This window comes from Alligator mississippiensis, chromosome 3 (genome assembly GCF_030867095.1).
Source record: "Alligator mississippiensis isolate rAllMis1 chromosome 3, rAllMis1, whole genome shotgun sequence".
In the NCBI taxonomy this organism is placed as follows: Eukaryota; Metazoa; Chordata; order Crocodylia; family Alligatoridae; genus Alligator; species Alligator mississippiensis.
This window is the reverse complement of record NC_081826.1, coordinates 27,599,404-27,617,360: the sequence shown is the minus strand read 5'-3', so window position 1 is coordinate 27,617,360 and position 17,957 is coordinate 27,599,404. Positions and strand designations below refer to the sequence as shown.

General features: G+C 37.7%; 1 protein-coding gene across 1 annotated transcript in view; it reads right to left on the bottom strand.

Moving 5' to 3' along the window:
* Window positions 1-17,957, bottom strand: part of CSMD3 (CUB and Sushi multiple domains 3) — a 1,325,501-nt gene that overhangs the window by 1,167,049 nt on the left and 140,495 nt on the right. The window contains exon 2 of the mRNA XM_014603846.3: window positions 10,448-10,670. Coding sequence (XP_014459332.1) covers window positions 10,448-10,670 — 223 coding nt within the window. The remainder of the gene's footprint in view (window positions 1-10,447; window positions 10,671-17,957) is intronic.

The window sequence follows — 17,957 nt, the reverse complement described above, 5'->3', positions numbered from 1 at the left end:
CAGTCCTGGGGGCTAACAGAGGGAAGGATGTGGCCTGTGACTTAGCCATACCAGTGTCATCTGACCTAGTTACAGACTGGCCCTCTCTTGCAAGGGAAGGGAGAAGTGATGTATACTGAGATGTCCACATGACAGTGGGGTAGGCTTCTATTACTTAGGTAAGTGAACAGTCATTGTTAAACCTGAGTAACCCCTATTGCATTAGAGTTAACCCTGGTTGCACAAGGTTGAACTTTCCACTGGGCATACCATTTTTAGATTAGTATAAGTGTTGCATACACTTGTGCACCAGGCATTTATACCAGACTACAAGCAATTCTATCTATAGGAACCACTAGTCTACTTTAATTCCCTAAGAAGTTACAAAGGAAAATTTTCTAATGTAAGCTGTAAGGACCATTCAGTAATCAGGTCTTAAATGATTGCAAATGCTCCTCTTAATATCTTCTACTTCATGGTTCTGCTATCCTCCTTGAAAGACTAATGGAAGTAACCAAGTAGACCTTATCACTGGTGGATTTATTCTAGCAAGAGCCTCATAACAGCTTTCCAGGGTTTTGTTTTTTTTTTCTTCATTTCATTCTGGGAAATTAGCCAATTTAGTGTTAGTAACGTCCTTATAGAAAATGCGGGGGGAACAAAATGAACTTTTGAAGATACTTTTGCAGTAACAGAAGATGCAATGGCATTAACTAAAAACGGACATAATTTCAGCATAGAGCTTTGCAGAGATTAAATAAATACATTTGTTTGTCTGTTTGTTTATAAGATATTGTCCCCACCTGAGAAGGTTTATTTTCAAAATTAAGCAACAGAATATGGGGGGAGAGGGGGAAGAGTCAGATAGAGGAAAGAGAAATAGGAAAAGGAAGTAGGTAGGGGAAGAGAGAAGGAGGTTAAAACAACTAAAAATAACCTAATTCATAGCAAGAAAGTTCTCTAAATTGAGTGAGATTGCTCATAAGCAAGGGTATAAGTGGTTCAGAGGTGGTAGAAAGAGACATAAATGAGATTTTTTGTTGCTGAAGTAGACAGTATGGAAGATTAACAGGTGTGGGCAACAGCATGAGAGGCATGAATGTGAAAAGTGGACAATAGAAGAGAAGAGAACAATGAGGTGACAGGTTTGAGGAAGCTATGACTGAAATATGGTGGGGCTATGTTAACATGGGCAGACACTTCAAAATCAAGAGAAGCAACTTCAAACTTTGTGTTGAAAGCACCCAGGACTGAGGAAGGGACACGTAAGGAGAAGTGACAAGATTTCTTTGTTGCGGGAAAAACAATTCTAGCAGCTGGTTGTGAAGAGTAAGAAGCTGGAAATAAGGAAATAACATTACTTCTGGTGAACAGTTTAATGGACTGAAACAGAAGCATGAGAGATGGGGTGAAGGGAAGAAAAACTTTCCCAAATGTTAAAGGGAAAAATAAGCAAGAGTTGTTAAAGGCTTACATGTGAGGTGTAAAAGATATCCTAATCGACTGTGAGCCAGAAAGATGCTATTGGAGGTGTCAGGACAGACCTCAGATATGGAGGAAAAGGAGAGAGTTTAGGACAAAATGAAGTGTTTTAGTTTAGGGATATTTCTGAACATCTGATATTGCCCTGCTTTTATTAAAGTACTTTGAGATCTACTAATCAAAAGGTTAGGTTATGTGCTATTAGAGATCAGGGATTCCAAAAATGTCATTCCTGAACAGCCATTTCAAAGGTGCAGTCCTGGGTGGTGGACTGCAAAGGGATTTGTGGGCTGCATTTGGCCCATGGGCCACACTTAGGGAACCCCTGTTATAGTGCTTCTGGTCTGCTTACAGGTCTGTTCCCCCCTGCACTCCTGTGGGACACTCCATGCATCCCAGCATCGCAGCATTCATGAGTCGCCTGCTACCTAGAGGTATGTAGAAAAAACATTTAAAACTGTGTCAATGTCTGAGTCACCAAATCTTTCCAAATCTATTCAGAGGGCTCCAATTTGATTTGGAGAGATTAAAGGGTCCTCTGATTCAATTCAAATTCAGAGATTCAGTCACTGAATCGGGCTGAACCTCTGCTGAATCGAATTGGGGACCGAAGCGTTGCATAGCCCTAATGAGCATAACACCAACCTTGGGCCCTGATTTAGAGGAAGCAATAGAATAGCATCCAAGAAGCTGTCCTGAAGCTGCAATGGGTCATGTGCAGGAGCCAACAGAGGTGGGGACAGCAGCAGCATCTTCTGTGCAAGGAGAGGCAGACTCCAGCCCTCCCCAGTACCAAAATTCCTAGTTACAGCCATGTTAGTATTAAACATTTAGCTGGTTTGAAAGATATTTGTTATTCATTTAATGAAATGAAAGTAGAACTGATTGAAATCTGGGACAGACAACAACAGCAAGGGATCCTTCTTTATGCAGCAAGATACATCAAAGTTAAATAACTTTCAACTCAAGGCTATTCATTTACCAAGTCAGGTTCCTTAAATGCATTACAGAGTTATCTGAAAGGTTCAGATCAATGTTCATTTCATTCCCTATATTAAAAGCAAAACTGATCCATTTAAAAAAAATTGAATAGAAATGGGGAGGGGGTTTGAATAAGTTGTTCGTGAAAAATTGTTCTTCAAAATATGATATTTGACCCCAGCAGTCTTTCCTGCCCAGAGCAGAGGGGCTGGACCCAATGATCTCACAAGGTCCCTTCCAGCCCTAAACTTCTGTGAATCATGCCCTAAATTATAAATAAATACATCAGGTTCAGTGAAAAAAAAATGTGATCTCTTCAGTAATGGATGAGCAGCAGTAAGTTCTTAAAAACACTGATCAGATAACAGATATGAGTTTAGTCTTTTTGAAGAGAAAATGCAGATAGAAGGACAGCTCAACTTATTGTGAGAAAATTATACATTCTCTCTCAATACCCTCAACATGGAGCACCTGAAAAAACAACAATAACAAAAATGTATACAAAACTCTTTATTCCAGTTCCTCAAGGGAACAATTTTAGAATGCTTTCTGATACTTTGCCTATTTAATCATCTTGATTTCACCATGGTTAGGGCAACAGACACATTAGATAGACCCCATCAGTTTCTAAGGAATTTAAGCTTTTATTTACATTTTTTGTTTTTTGCCACAGCAAGCTTCCATCTGAATGCAAACCTATGTAAAGATCTCTTGCTGTGCATATTCAGACAGGAAAATAGTGGGTTGAATTGTTTCTTGATGTAATTCCATTAATTTTAGTGTAGCTACAACAAAGATACATTTTGCCTCAGTATAAAAGAAGTGGGAAATGTCCTGATTTCAATAGTACTAATTCTGTGGGTTACTAAAACTTTAAAATGCCAAAGCAATTAACTATTTAACTACAGAGTTAACACATATTCACTGGGTACTTTGTTCATAGCCTGAATAGATAACCATAATTGCATTAAAACTTCCTTTAAATATTTGCATAAACTTTTTTATATTGAAAAATTAAAGCATAGGGATTAATTGCAGATCATTGAGTAGAAAAGCCAAGATGCAGTAGCCAAGTAGTTAAGGATCTTTCTAAGGTCCAAAAAGCTGAGTATGCACCCTGCTCTGAACTCGTACTAGGTCATAACTGCTGGACACAATGACCACATTCTTCCCTTACATGCCTTCAGCTACAGAAGCGAGCACAGTGTAAGCTGTGTTTTGACTATGCTAAACTTTTGGGTTCTTTGACTCAGATGGACCTTAAAAAAATACTGCACTCTACAATAAGATGGCAGGGCATGGCTTCTATTCTTTAAAGATGAAGACTAGTAACAAGATCATTTTTGTTTTAATTTCTTGACCAAAAGAAAAAAGTGTTGAAGATGCTTTCAGTACTTAATATCATTGTATGTGTTATGTGCATATTAATCACAATTGATCATAAAATAAGTTGCAAAGTCCAACAATTAAACAGGAAATGTCACAGTTGGAGTTGCTTATAAACTCTCAAGTTGCTTCCCTCAACTCTGTGCATATGTATTGTAATAGTCTTTAATTACATGGCCACATACTAGTTTTTCCACAGAACTTAGATGAATGATTCTTAATAAATGAGCAGCTATTAGGTATTTTCTTTTCTTTTTATTGCTCACTATGTGTCCCCATGCTTTACTTACTGGTCAAGGCTCAAACTCTGCTCTAAAGATGGAATCATGAATTTTCTCATGGGTGCTAGAGTGGTGAACACTAGAGGGGTAAAAAGTGTTTCATAAAACTTTAATTATTTTATGTTCACAATACCTGAGGGAGATGAGGAGGTATTTTCCAGAGGGGGAGGCTACAAAAGTGATTAAATATCAAAGGATAATCACTAATTTGGGATGTCCAATTTGAGAGAAGTAGAATCTGAGCTTTCAGGACTTAATATTATAGAGTATGGACTCTATACAAAGCACAACTTGTATTAGTTTCTCCTACAGCTGCAAGTGCTTGGGCCTTCTGCAGATCAAACCACAGTCTCAAGCTGGGCACCTGGAAAATGAGGACTATGTGATTAGTGAACACCTTAGTTTAAACAATTTGCCTGGCATCATGCAGGATCCTCCACAGCAGAGGCAGCGACAGAATCCAGGTCCCCACGGCAACATGCAGCTGCCCACCTCTTGCATAAGCAGGTGCATCACAAACAGATCAAGGGAGGCGATACTTCCCCTCTATACGGCATTGATCAGGCCACAGCTGGAGTACTGCATCCAGTTTTGGGCACTGCACTTCAGGAGGGATGTAGATAACCTGGAAAGGGTTCAGAGGAAGGCTACCTGTCTGGTTAAAGGCCTACAGGAAAAACCCTATGAGGACCAATTGAGGGACCTGAATCTCTTCAGCCTCTGCAAGAGAAGGCTGAGGTGAACTTGTGGCGATCTACAAAGTCATGGAGGGGGAGGAAGGGAGGCAGCAGGAAATAGGGGATATGATGTTTACTATGGCACCTATCAGGGTAACTAAAAACAATGGCCACAAACTGAAGGAGAGCAATTAGGAAAAAAATTATTTACAGTGAGGGTTGCCAAAATATGGAATACGCTTCCCAGGAGGTACTCATCTGACAGCACTCTTTCCTGCCCAGGGCAGTGGCTTGGATTCGATGATCTAATAGATCCCTTCCAACCCTAACATCTATGAAATCTATAACCATGAGTTCATGTTTCTGTTCTGGCAGTCACCTTCCCCTTTTACTATATACCTTCCAGTTCCAGCAGCCAATGAGGTTGAATTCCTATGGACAGCAGCTTCCTTTACTAAACAACCTGTGTTTATCCTCAGGATAGGTGTGGCCTTCTTTTTTGGCTTTCAAGTGCTGGGCTTGTATTGTTACTGACATTTCCATGGTTTATTTGAAGGACTGGACTCTTTATATCCAGCTCAGACCTTTGTCACCCAAGCCAGAATAACTGACAGCAGTAATCGGTTTTCAATATACATGCATGTAGGCTTATACTGGAGAGGGGTGGGACACTTCTTTGATCACCACAATACTTGCTAACAGCTGAGTAAAAATGAGACTTGGAGGTTCAGGCTCTGTATCTGACTCCAGATAGGATGTTTCTTGGTGGGCACAGACTCTTTTGATCATTCTCCTCCCTCACTCCCTCTGCCTCAACCAATGTGACCCTTTGTGTCCCATCTTAATCCTATCTTTTCCCCACTTGTGGCTGTTTGCTTTCTCCTCAGTGACCCAGTACAAATTTATACGCTTCCACCTTCCCATCCTTGTGTCAGTCCACTTGCTCGTGTAGTGGTAGAATAGGTCCTTTGGAGTCATCCCTCTACTACCAGCTTTCTTCTCCACGCTCATTCCCACAGCCGTATCACCCCACTTGGCTTTTTAACCCATTTTTCTTTACTGAACCAGTACCCTGCACTCTGGTTCTTTGTCAGGTTTGTAGCCCCTCCTTCCCCTTGTCAGCAGCAGCCCAGAGCCACATTTTCTGGGAAAGTTGTGCTCAGTTCCAGGCTATACTGTGCTCAGCATGACTGAGATCCTCCGAGATCTGAGATCTGTTCACTGCTAATGAACAAAGAATGATTTTCCCAAAGCCTACAACTTGGCCAAATACAGGCAAATCTGATGGAGCCAGCAAAAAGCACATCCCTGTCTATTTTAAAGTCTGTGATTCAAACATGGAACAACAGGGACATTTGTTGTTTTCTGTTTTAAAGGGGAAAAAAGTAACTCTGGGTTTTTTTTTCTTTTTTTCTCTATAACTTCATTCTCAGGAATGGTTGAACACTTTTGCCTCAATTTTCCCCTTGAAAATGCAGTGTGAGGCAGACTGTGAGATTAGAAAATGTCAGCCTATTGTTTCACTTGACAAAACTTGCTAACTTGTGCTATAAGCCCCCTCTCAGAATTAAGGAAAGCACTGGTTCTAAAAGACTATCCCAGACCTAGTTCAAAAAATGAAACACCATTTTGTCCCTATTTTCTCTCTTTTATTTTCATATTTGCCTTTTGAGTCATTGATTCTATTGGTTAGGTAAAAAATTGCCACAGCTGATACATGTAGCAACTGTGCTTCATTCTAGATAAAAGTAAAAGCTAACTGAGCTGCTTTATGGATCAGATACAGTAGAACTTGAATCATTTATGCATGGGTGGCTCATAATTAGCATAAACTACAGTGGATTCCTGAATGAAAAACAGTACATCTGTTTGCTGCAGCTTTAACTTGAAAAAAGTGCCAGTTCTCCCCTCAGGTGGAGAACATCAATCAAACAGCAGGCTGGAGAAGCCACACCCTTTGAAATAAAAAACACAGACAACTGTCCCAGTAATCCCCCAAAAATGGTCTGTGCACAAAGCTGTATAAGGACTGGTGTTTAACAACGCTGGTTCACAGGTGATGACCTAGCTCCAAACTGAAAGATAAAGATGACTATATGATACCTCTCCTGGGCTAGTTCACAAAAATCTTCCTCTCTCAAGGGCTATGGAACCTAATCCTTCAAATTATCTAGTTTCTCCTGTAGCTGAAACAATAATAGCCACTGCCCAAAAACACACTCCTCTTATAAGGTGGGAGTAAGAATTAAGCCATTCGGACCTAGGGGTTTTCCCTGGAGTCAGTGTATTGATTAAGGAAGCTACATATTTGCAAGAAAACAGCAGCTAAACAATCAGAAAAGTTAATAGAAGGGAGGAGGAGTCACCGATGACCAGCACTATTAGGATGACCTTGAGAAAAAAGTGCAAGTGTGCAGTCTTGGGAGCCATGGTATTTGGAAAAAAGCATGAATGGTGAACAGAGAACCTTTGTGATTCTTCCTGTGCTCAGGGAAACATGACTGTATGTATTTTCTTTCCAAATAAAACAGATAGCATTGAAGAAACCCTAAATTTATCAATTTCTCCTCCAAATAACCTCCTCATATTTTGTGTGGTTCAAGAAAGGGAATAATGATTTTCTTTTGCAAACTAAGGGTGTGTGTGTGGGTGTGGGTGTGTGGGTGTACACATACATTTTCATAAAATAATTTAAATAGGTTTTTATTCACCTGATGGTCTTTAACTGTTAACAATATTAAGCATGTTCTTCAGCAATTTTCTCTCTCTACAGCTGGAGGTAAAAGTTTAAAATATTGAAGACCATAAATAAAAAATACTTTAAAAAACCCTCTTCAATCCATAATGTCCTTTCATCCATGGACCTACATGAGGATATTGATTAGAAGTTGACAAGTACTTCCTCCTCTTTTCCTGTTCTTATTACTGGCAGTTGACCTCCATATGAATGTCATCCAAGCTATTTAAGGTTGGATAATGTCCAAAAAAATGAAAAATGAAAGGAATTGTTTAGGTATGCCAGTGACTGCAAATTTCAAATAACTTGGGTCTGGAAAAGAAACAAAAATAGGAGTGCAGAAAGTTGTGTGGGGGTTGGTTTTAAGAAGGCTGGTTCACAGATGATGACTTAGAGCCAAACAGAAAAAAAAGGTGTGGGGATGAAGAGAATTCATTTTAGAAAAATAACTGAAGCAGAAACAGGAGAGATGATTAATTTGACTCTCTGGGCTTGTTTACATGGGAAGTTTTTAACAGTTATACTGGTACCTCTTAAGAAAGACTTTTCTCAGAATAATACACATTTTTCTTCTACTGGAAGAGTGCCCACATGGGGGTGTGAATGTTATGGCAGTATATCTACATTTGTTTTAACTTACACATTAAAGTTGCAAGGGGAAAAAAAAATCTATTAAATATGGCATTAGTAGTTGTTGCAGCCAGCTGAAGAAACAGACATTAGTTAACAGGCAAATCATTGAGTTCTATTATTAACTTCAAGGTAGAGACTTATTCTCTATTCTCATATAATTCTGCACAGTGCTCAATGCTTGCAAAAAACTTCTTGATCCTGTTTGCCATGTAACATGGCTCTATTCCAAATTTCAATTCAAAACCAATTTTTCAACTAGTTTTCCAATGCTTGCCAGCACTATTCAATTTTGCAGGAGTTCTTATACCACTGCAGTTATTTAAATATTCTGCCATCTGGCCTGCTTGCCCAACTTTAGTCTTTAAACTGTAAAACCACCAATATGTAAAAATTGAAAAAGCCTTGATAACTTACATACCCTGTTCATGATTACTTCTTAAATAAATGGCATGAATATGATACATCCAAACCATCCATTTCTTTTTCTTTTTTCCCCATAACCATGAATGCCATGTCTCCCCGGGGGCTGGGGGGGCATGGTGAGCTCCTGCAGGTGGTGGTGGTGCTGTTGGCATTGGAGTGTAGCAGTCACAAGCGGGGAACTCTCACAGGCAGCCACAGCACTTTTCGGCAGTGGGAGGGGTGTGGCGAGAGCTGACCAATGGTCAGTGACCACCCCCAGCTGCCAGCAGAGACCAGTGGCGATCACAGACTGCCTGGAGCTGCCACTGGTGGTGTCAGTGGTGAGGGGGGGATAGCGAGCAGTGACCACGTGCAGGCACCACCAACAGTGTCGGTGGCACCTATTCGCAGAGGGTGCACCACCACGTGCACCCACTAGGTGTTGCCAATGCCCGTAACAACCTTTCACTCCTCTGTTCCCTCCTTTCCCTTTATGAGACCCTATTGTGTCAGGTATTAATTCATGTATAAGCAGTATTGTGATTTTCCTTTCCCCCATCCACTTTTCCTTGCTTGTATTGGCAGTGTAGAATACATTTACTCTGAGCTGAAACCTTAGCTGTCAGAGTCCTATATACTGTATTCTTCAGGCAAGAAAACCTTCCTTAGGTTTCCTCCTACAAGACCTGTTACCAATTCCCCCAGCCTCAGAGAGACATTGAAACCTAGAGTGGAGTGAAATCAGTACACTGTACACACGCCGAGGGGCTATGGGAATACAAAAGGATCAAACTGTAAAACACGGACTGAGATCAAACTGTAAAACATAGTAAACCAAGTAAAACACACCATCTATTCACCTTGAGTGACTAAGGTTATCTGGATATGATACATTTACTACTGATGGTGGTAGGCCTCACTGCTCTAAGAAGGCTACTTTCTAAAATGGAAGCAAGTGTAGCCATATCCATGCAGCATTGCAGGCAGGCTTATTGGCTTAAGGGTGGGGTAACAGGGTATCACTCAGCAGTAATAACTAGCCCTTTTAGAAGGCCATGGAGATAGAGATGAGCTGCTTCTGATTTAAAGGACAGACCACCAAGAGTATTATTAGCATGCTTGAGAGTGCCATTGCAAGGGATGGCAAGTTTATCATGTAGGCACAATCAATGAACTTTCATCAATATAAAATAGAAAAGTATTTTTTTTTTTGCTGCTTCACTTCACTGGTCTTTAAGAGATATATACATTGGACTATTGGGTGTGACTTCATAACATGGTTTTAATAAATAAATATAAGCATTTAGCATACACTTGATGCAAAATATCTCCCACCCAACATTACTGTGCAAGTGAATATGACAAATGGATCTTCCCTTTAATAGGAATATGCCTCCAATATTACAGCAAGGTAAAATACCTCAATATCTATCTAATATCCATGCCCTTAATTACAGAGAATTATTCTCTATTCTCACACAATCCTGTAGGATCAAGATAATGACAATACACAGTTTATTATTATATGTCCCTTCTACCTCTCCAGTACTGGAAGCAACTCAGTTATGACATTGAAACATATAGTATGGAAATTAACCCACAAAGTGAGTCTAGTGGAAGTCCACATTGTAAAAATAGTTTCCCAGGTTGTGTTTTATTCAATTTGGGGCAGGGGATGTATTTTAATAAGAAAACAATCTTGCTATTAGGACTACAAATCTGTATCTACATTTTTTGAGAGAGCTATGAAAACATGGTGTATGCACCCTATTGTACAATTGCTGGTTAATATAAAACAGAAAAAAAAAATCTAATGCTCGCAATAAGATCGACAGTGCCATAATTTAAAGATTTTACATCAATAGTGTGAAATAATATTTATCTTTTACCTTGTTCTAAAGTTTGTAGGATGGGGATGTCCATCATATAGTGATAAATAATCATATTCCTCTTCTAGAGCAAAGGACTGAAAGACAATCTGTATTCTGTTTCGTTCTTCTGCTATTATTACCCATGTACAGTTTGCGCCATTTGGATATCCATATGGAAAGCCAGGACTTTCTATAGTGCCATTAAGTCCTTTTAAAGTTCCACCACAGGTATAAATAAATCCTAAAAAAAGAAAGAAAAGCAATTTGATACAGTGTTAACATACAAACCTACAATAAAATTTGCCACTAAAATTCATGATCTCTAATAATAATCAAAACCATTTTAACCAAAAATTATAGTCTTACATTACCTGTAAAGAGACAACACTTTGAAACTGGGTCATGAACACACCATGTAGAAAATGATGCATAACAAATTCAATATATTGGCTTCTCTGAGTTTAGAAACCTTCTGTATTGTATGCATTGAAACATCTTTTAGCAACCATATGTGTGTGAAAGCTTTGTAACATATTTGTATTTGAGCAAAGATGCCTCCACATTTGGGTTGTACTGCCTAGCCTAGATTATGTAAGGGAAAGGGGTGGCCATGAAGAATTGTGTATGGAATCCCATATTTCTGTCTAGTTTGTGACAGATTAGATTTGCTTGGTCTCCTTCTGTTCTACTAAATACATTGACTAGCCCCCACTGATACGGGGTCAGGCTAGGCTGAGAGCCAGAGGACTAGTATGGGCATTACTTTTTAATTTTAATGCATTCTTAAATTTGCTAGCTATTTATTCAATGTCTCAAGGTGAATAGTTGTCTTTTATATTCATCTACCTCATTGTACAATTAATTGCATGGTACATTTAAATGATGTAATGTTGCTCAAAGAATAAAATAAGTACATACAATATATTTTAGAAATCTAAATAAAATATTGAGATACACAGTCCACATTCAAATCCTTGACCTCATTATATACTTTTTCTCAGAGCATCTTAACAAGTCTGTTGTGAGGGTGCACAGACACATTCTCTCCCTACTCCTCATTTTCTGCAGCATTAAGGATAAATCTTCTATTAAGGTTGTATCCCATAAAATAAATTTCCTTGGGATTAGTTGGAAAAAGGACATATTCAATTTATTCTCATTTTCTGCGTCTACCTGTCACAGATGACATTTACAGAACCCAATTTACTATTTTATTTTATATAGCAGTGTACCATAGTTTATAGGACCAAGTGAAGGAAAAAGATCTCCTAGGAACAGGTTTGCCTGATCTAGGAGTCACATATACAGTAAGTGTTTTACCTGAAGCTATAAATTAACTTGGAGGATTCATTTTTATGACAGTTTTGCCTACCCACTTTCATTTGTCACCAGTCTCCACTGCCAGGAGTCTGTTTTATTTATCTCTTCCCAAAACTCTTTCCTCCATCCATTCTTGATCTATTTTTAAATCTCATTTATCTGTTGTTATTTATTATTTAACTTCAACTGTATTATTTAACTGTATAATAACTTTGGGGATACAGTTTGTAGGGAAATTACTCCACAAAACTAAGCTGGCTTATTTCCTATTTGTGTTCCATAGATCCCTGATGGGATTTTGAGAGATCCAAGCCAAGCATAACCTGCCAATTCAAGTGTTAAAAAAATCTTCATCAAGTAAAACTTGGCTAAACCTTTACTTCTAAGAAAATGTAATAGAAAGAGGAAAGTCAGGTTGGGAGAGCTACACCTAGCGTTATTACTTGTTTGGACTCAGATTTATAATAGCATGCATGCCTATCACAACTTAATCTTTTGCCAAATATTGGAAGTTGCACTATGGCCAGACAGAGATTAAAGGCTCTCCTTGAGGCAGAAGTAAAGAAAAGGGAAAGAACAATGACTTCCCTCTCCCCCAAGTAAGTCAGCCTTGACTTTGGCTTCTTAACATGCCAGCCACTGCCGCGTAGCTGACATTGAAGGGCAATCTACACTATATAAAAGTATTAAGGATTATTTTACTCTTCCTTCTCCAATAAGAATGGGGACTAGGGATTGAACAGCAACTTAAAGTCATTATTCAGCTCCTACTTGCTCCTGAAGCAGAACAAATATGTGCTGCTCCTTTCTCAAGGATAGTTAATACACCACACATACTGTCATATTCACAATTATTTTGCTTGTTTAACCGAAGTCAGAGTGCTATACAGGATCTGCATAATATATCACAAAAATTTTCATCTTCTAAAGATGTATATAAATTAAGAGAACCAATGCAAGATCAGGGGATAGTTACTACTGAGGAATATTAAGTATAAGGCTATAGCTCCCATTTTCATCCTCAGGAATCTACATTTCCTTTAATGGATACATCTTAATTTCCCCTCCTGTTAGATTGTATCAGATGACATCTATTTGCTTCTAGAAAAGCAAAAATGAACTAATGTTTGATTTGATTAGTTATGCTCTTTTGACCTTTAAGATGAGAACATGCCAACAGGAACTATACACCATGTGCTTTAATCTCTGTATTCAGATGATAATTTATTCTGTAATACTTTTATTTGAACTCTTCACCTTTGATGGCATACCTTTAAAATATTCAGCATAGAAAATAGAGTTATTAATTGACTGGTTCTCATCAAAAGTTAAAAACATCTAAATTATTTAAATGAAATCTAATTAATGATGAAATAACTTGCAACATGTATACTGTGGTCTATTTCATCTGCAGACCTTAGTCAAACACAGAATTCCAAATGTAAGTACTGGTTGCAAATTATTTATTTTTCTTTTCAAGAGAAGCTTTGATTTGGTTCAGGCTTGATGTTCTGCAAAAGTGGTAGGTCCAAACAAAATGGAAATGCTTATTGAATTACATATGAAAGTGAGTACCACTCAAAATAATACCTCTTTGTAATTTATTTTGGTACAAAGTTTTATTCTCCACCAACATTTTTTAATGTTCTACCATTTTTATATTGCTAGGATTTCATTGACTCAGAAAATGTGATTGGAACCCTTCAGGAAGCTGTTTGAGCTCTCACCACTGTTTCAAAATTTTCTCCCCATCATCACCACCTGCTTCTATCCAACGTCAAATGTTCACAGAGTTTGACAAATTGAATAAAAATAAATAAATAAATAAATAAATAAATAAAATAAAAGAATTCTTCATTGCTAACAACCCATCCTGAACATCCACCGTTCTGTTGACTACATTATCGGAGTCTGTATCAACTGCCCTACCCTTTCCTCTGTGTTTAACTTTCACCTCCTCTCATGAGACAATGGATTCTTACTCTGTAACTAACTCTGTGTTTTTTAAAGTTCCTTGACTATGCTAACTTTGACTAATACAAAAATGTCCTTTTTCCCCACCAGCTCTGCTCCTGGCCAGCCCATACTGTGCTTTCTCTCTCAGATGCCTGTCTCTTACCTTCTGAGAACTCATCTATTTTGCTTAATCAATTCTTTAGTGGCAGCTATCACCTCAACAGAGGCAATTTGGTTATATTAATTAACTCACACAAAAACCAGAACTAAAATGGTTAATCAATTATTAAGCATGTTAGTGAAACTTAACATAAAACCTTCCATTGATCGCTTCTGCCTTCTGCCTTCAGAGCCCTTCTGCTTGTTTTGTTTTAGGACTGAATTAAGCAAATAGGACTTCAGCTTTCCACACACACACTGATTCCTTCTCATCTTTCTTCTTAGAAGAGTCTTTATAATATATGGCCCATGACTTATATATGCCCTTGCTAAACACTTACTTGTCCTCAGCTTCTCCCTTTCTCTTCTTTCATCCACATCCTCTCCTCTTTCTCCCTATCAACCATACTCCAAAGTGCAGTCCTTTTACTTTTAAACACTCATTAGCCATATCCCAATCAAAATGTTGCTCCACTCCCCTACACTTTCACCTCCAACTGCTTTGAGTAGTCTTTCTGTACATATGACTCACATCCTTGCTTCTCCTTTATTGGCCAGCTACAAATGTGTTTTTTTCCCCTTCCTCCCTCTATATTTGGGGTTCTCAATATGTCCGTAACTGTTGATCTCCTTTCCTCATCAATATTTCATCCTGAGGCATTCTGCTTCTTTGGTTTCAGTCACCTTTTTATTTGTAAGCCTTGCACATTTAACTTTTTTTTCCTGAAACGTGAATGCAGCATGTTTTTTGCCAGTTCCATTACCATATTCAAAAGAAACCTCTAGCGTTATAGAGGATCAGGGGGAGGGAGAAAGGCAAGCGGACTGGGAATCAATTGTTGTGTTAGTTCTACATTAACATTCTTCCAAGATACACACACACACACACACACACACACACACAATTTTGATATAATTTTAAATGCAACACAAGCATCAGAAATACACAAATCAGTTACACATCTCAACATGAACTAAATACATGTTTGCCACAAACAATAAGCAACAAAGAGGAAAAGAGAAAAAATGTAAGGAAAAAGAAAGCAATAGAAGATGAGAAGAGGAAATGTATAATTGTGAGTCATAATTTAGTTGCCAAAATATTCTAAGAAATCTCTCTCTATTGCACCAAGCACTTTTCACATGCAAAGTTATGTTTTCATATATAATACTTTCTTTTCTCTTCCTTTCATTTTTTTCCACGTTTAGAGTAAGCTCCTGAAGACAGACATCAGTTCTTCAGTCCATAAAAACATTAGCCATGCTCACTTCTGTAAGGAGTGCTAAAATCCAATATTTGCAAAAATCACTGGGCATATCTATTCTTAAGGGTGAATACAAGGTTACTTTAATTAGACATACTGACATAATATTTCAGCATAATGCCTCCAACTGGCATTTCTCACCCACTTTTTCCTTCATGAACAAGTACTGTTGTTAGCATGCTTCCTCTCTGTAAAGCTCAATGAAAAGTGCAATTATTATGCTGACATATGGCTTCTCAAAAAAAAATAAACTCCATTCAATAGAAACTGATTTTAGGAATTTAGCTTCCAACTATTTATAACCATTTTAAAGATATATCAAACATTATAGTCAATGGCTACACTCAAAACAGCCTAGCAGAAAAATGGTCACCTCTTTCTCCCTGAAAACATATAATTTCCCCTTATCCCATATTGTCTTAACCACTATCAGTAAGTCACTACTATTATCACTATCACTTCAGTATATAGCAGTAGCCTATCTATTCTGTTTAAATCATAGTAGAACCCCTACTCCATGATGTAAAATACTGGTAGAAATATCAGTGGCCAAGTTTTTTTTTTTCCATAGCATCCTCATTCAAGTATATTTAAACATTCTTAAATTACAAAAAACATTCTCAAATGCCTCTACAGACAGAACTGCTGTTTCAAAATAGGCATCCCCTAATACCAGCTAGTAATTTAGAGTTCTCCACCTTCAGATCAGCCCCCAAAACAATACTTTAAAACAAAATTAATCATTAAAATATTCTATGGCAACAGTGAGCTGTTTAAACAGCTGTAGCCTATCTTCATCATATCCAAGTTGGTTTTTTTTCTTGTGTGTGTGAAAAGCAGTGGTAGAATATTGGCAAAGAACCACGCAATACTTGGATCCATTTAAAATGTTTTGAAAAATAAATGGTGTTATCACTTAGAAACTTACATAATTTTATACAATAGACTGTCTACCTCAATTAGAATAACTTTCGTATCTTATTATTCATTGCGTGTTTTTCGAAAATGGATTATTAAGCCATTAAAGACGAGGGCTTTTGAATTTGTTTTTCTTTAATTGTATCAAGATCATTCTTCTGAGTCAAAATCAACAGAACATCTTGAAACCTTCCTTTGTAAAAGAAAATCTAAAACATTCATTTTTAATCTTAACATGGTATTTGTATTGCAAGTGTGCTGTAGGGCTCGCAGTTCAACAAAATCCCCATGCACTACATGCTTCAAAACCCAGTTCCTGGGGGATCTCTGAACATCCCCTCCTAGCAAGACTCTTAGCTTCCTGTATTAGGAAGCACAAATATTTAGCTGCACAACAGCTAAACTACTGAAAAGTGAAACAGTAGTTTCATTAAGGCTACTGTTTAAGGCTACTTTTCCACTCTCTGCTAGGCAAGTTCCATGATCCTTGTATAAATCAACTGGATCAGACTATACGTTTTAGATCAAAAATAAGTGTCTCTATGATGACAGGTCAGAAATTCCTGACCTATCCGTTCATCCTTGGTTTAAATGCAAAATAAAACTAACGAAATGCAGGAAAAAGGTTATGACAAAGCAAAGGCAAAAGTATCTTCTAAAGTAAGTTCTATAAATTTTGTATTTTTTTTTTAATTAAAGCTAAGATGATGAGAAACCTTAATAACAGTTTTTGTGCTAATTATATGTAGCCGCGGTACAGTTAATGTAATACTGAGTTTAGTTACATTTTATTTGAAACCCATTCATATACATACCAAACCTCTGCCTGTCAGTATAAAACTTGCTTGTTCATTAGATCTTGGGATGTGGAATTCTCTAATGAGATTTACACAGAGACTTAGTTACTCAAGCAAATGGCTCAGTTTCTATATATCATATCTGGTTATTTGGAATTCAGCAAACAGGCTTGGACAGCTGACAGATGATAGGATATTGCAAATCTAAGGCAGCCAGAGTAGCTACCTAAGTTAATGATTTAATAAATGTAAGAAAGTAGCATATTACTTCAGAAACAAACAGCTCTGAAGTACCCAGAGCAAGACATGTTCAAAGAAGAAAAGCAAAGATAAGTTTTTAAAAAAGTATAAGACCCAAAAAGTTCCCCTAAATATTAAAGTACAAGTTAAACATGATCAAACAAATACTCATGGCAGTTTGAAGTGAGCTTCAACTAGATTAAAAATTAAAACAAAGGCTCCCCATTAGAAGACTTGAGAAAGGATGAGAAGACACTAATTGAAGTTTCTGCCTACAGAATCAAACTAGGTCAAGCTCTACATGATCAACACTATTGTCACCATTTTTTTTTAATATTCCCCATGGCCTTCCTTCCATTGAGAACAGATACCACTCAAAAACAGTTCAGAATGCTTTAGATGTACACAATCTAAAATGACTGCCGTATAAAACCAATCTTCTCATGCATAAAGTCAGGATGGCCATCAGAAAAAAACAAATTTCTAATAATAAACCTAGAATTTCCTGATTTGTATTCTTTTTGAAAGTCACATCTTCCAAGCTCTGCTGCAAATTACAATTGGAAAAAAAAAAAGTTCAGTTCTTTTTGAAAGTTTTACTGTGTCTAGCAAAATAGAATTTTCACCAACCTGATATGGCTTTAAAAGGTTTAAAAGGATGCAAGTAGTGGGTATGAACAAACGTTCACAAAACCTGGTTTAGGTTTGCCATTTGCTGGGAGGGTTAACTGCTTTCCAGGAGCAGTGCAGCAACCTAAGGTAAGTAACTTGAGGGGTGAGGAGTTAGGAAGGAGGGCAGGTAGCAGGTTTTGGGAAGGAGGTGAGCCTATGGGGATTGTCGGAGTGTTAAAATAGCCCAGTCAGGGTTGAGGA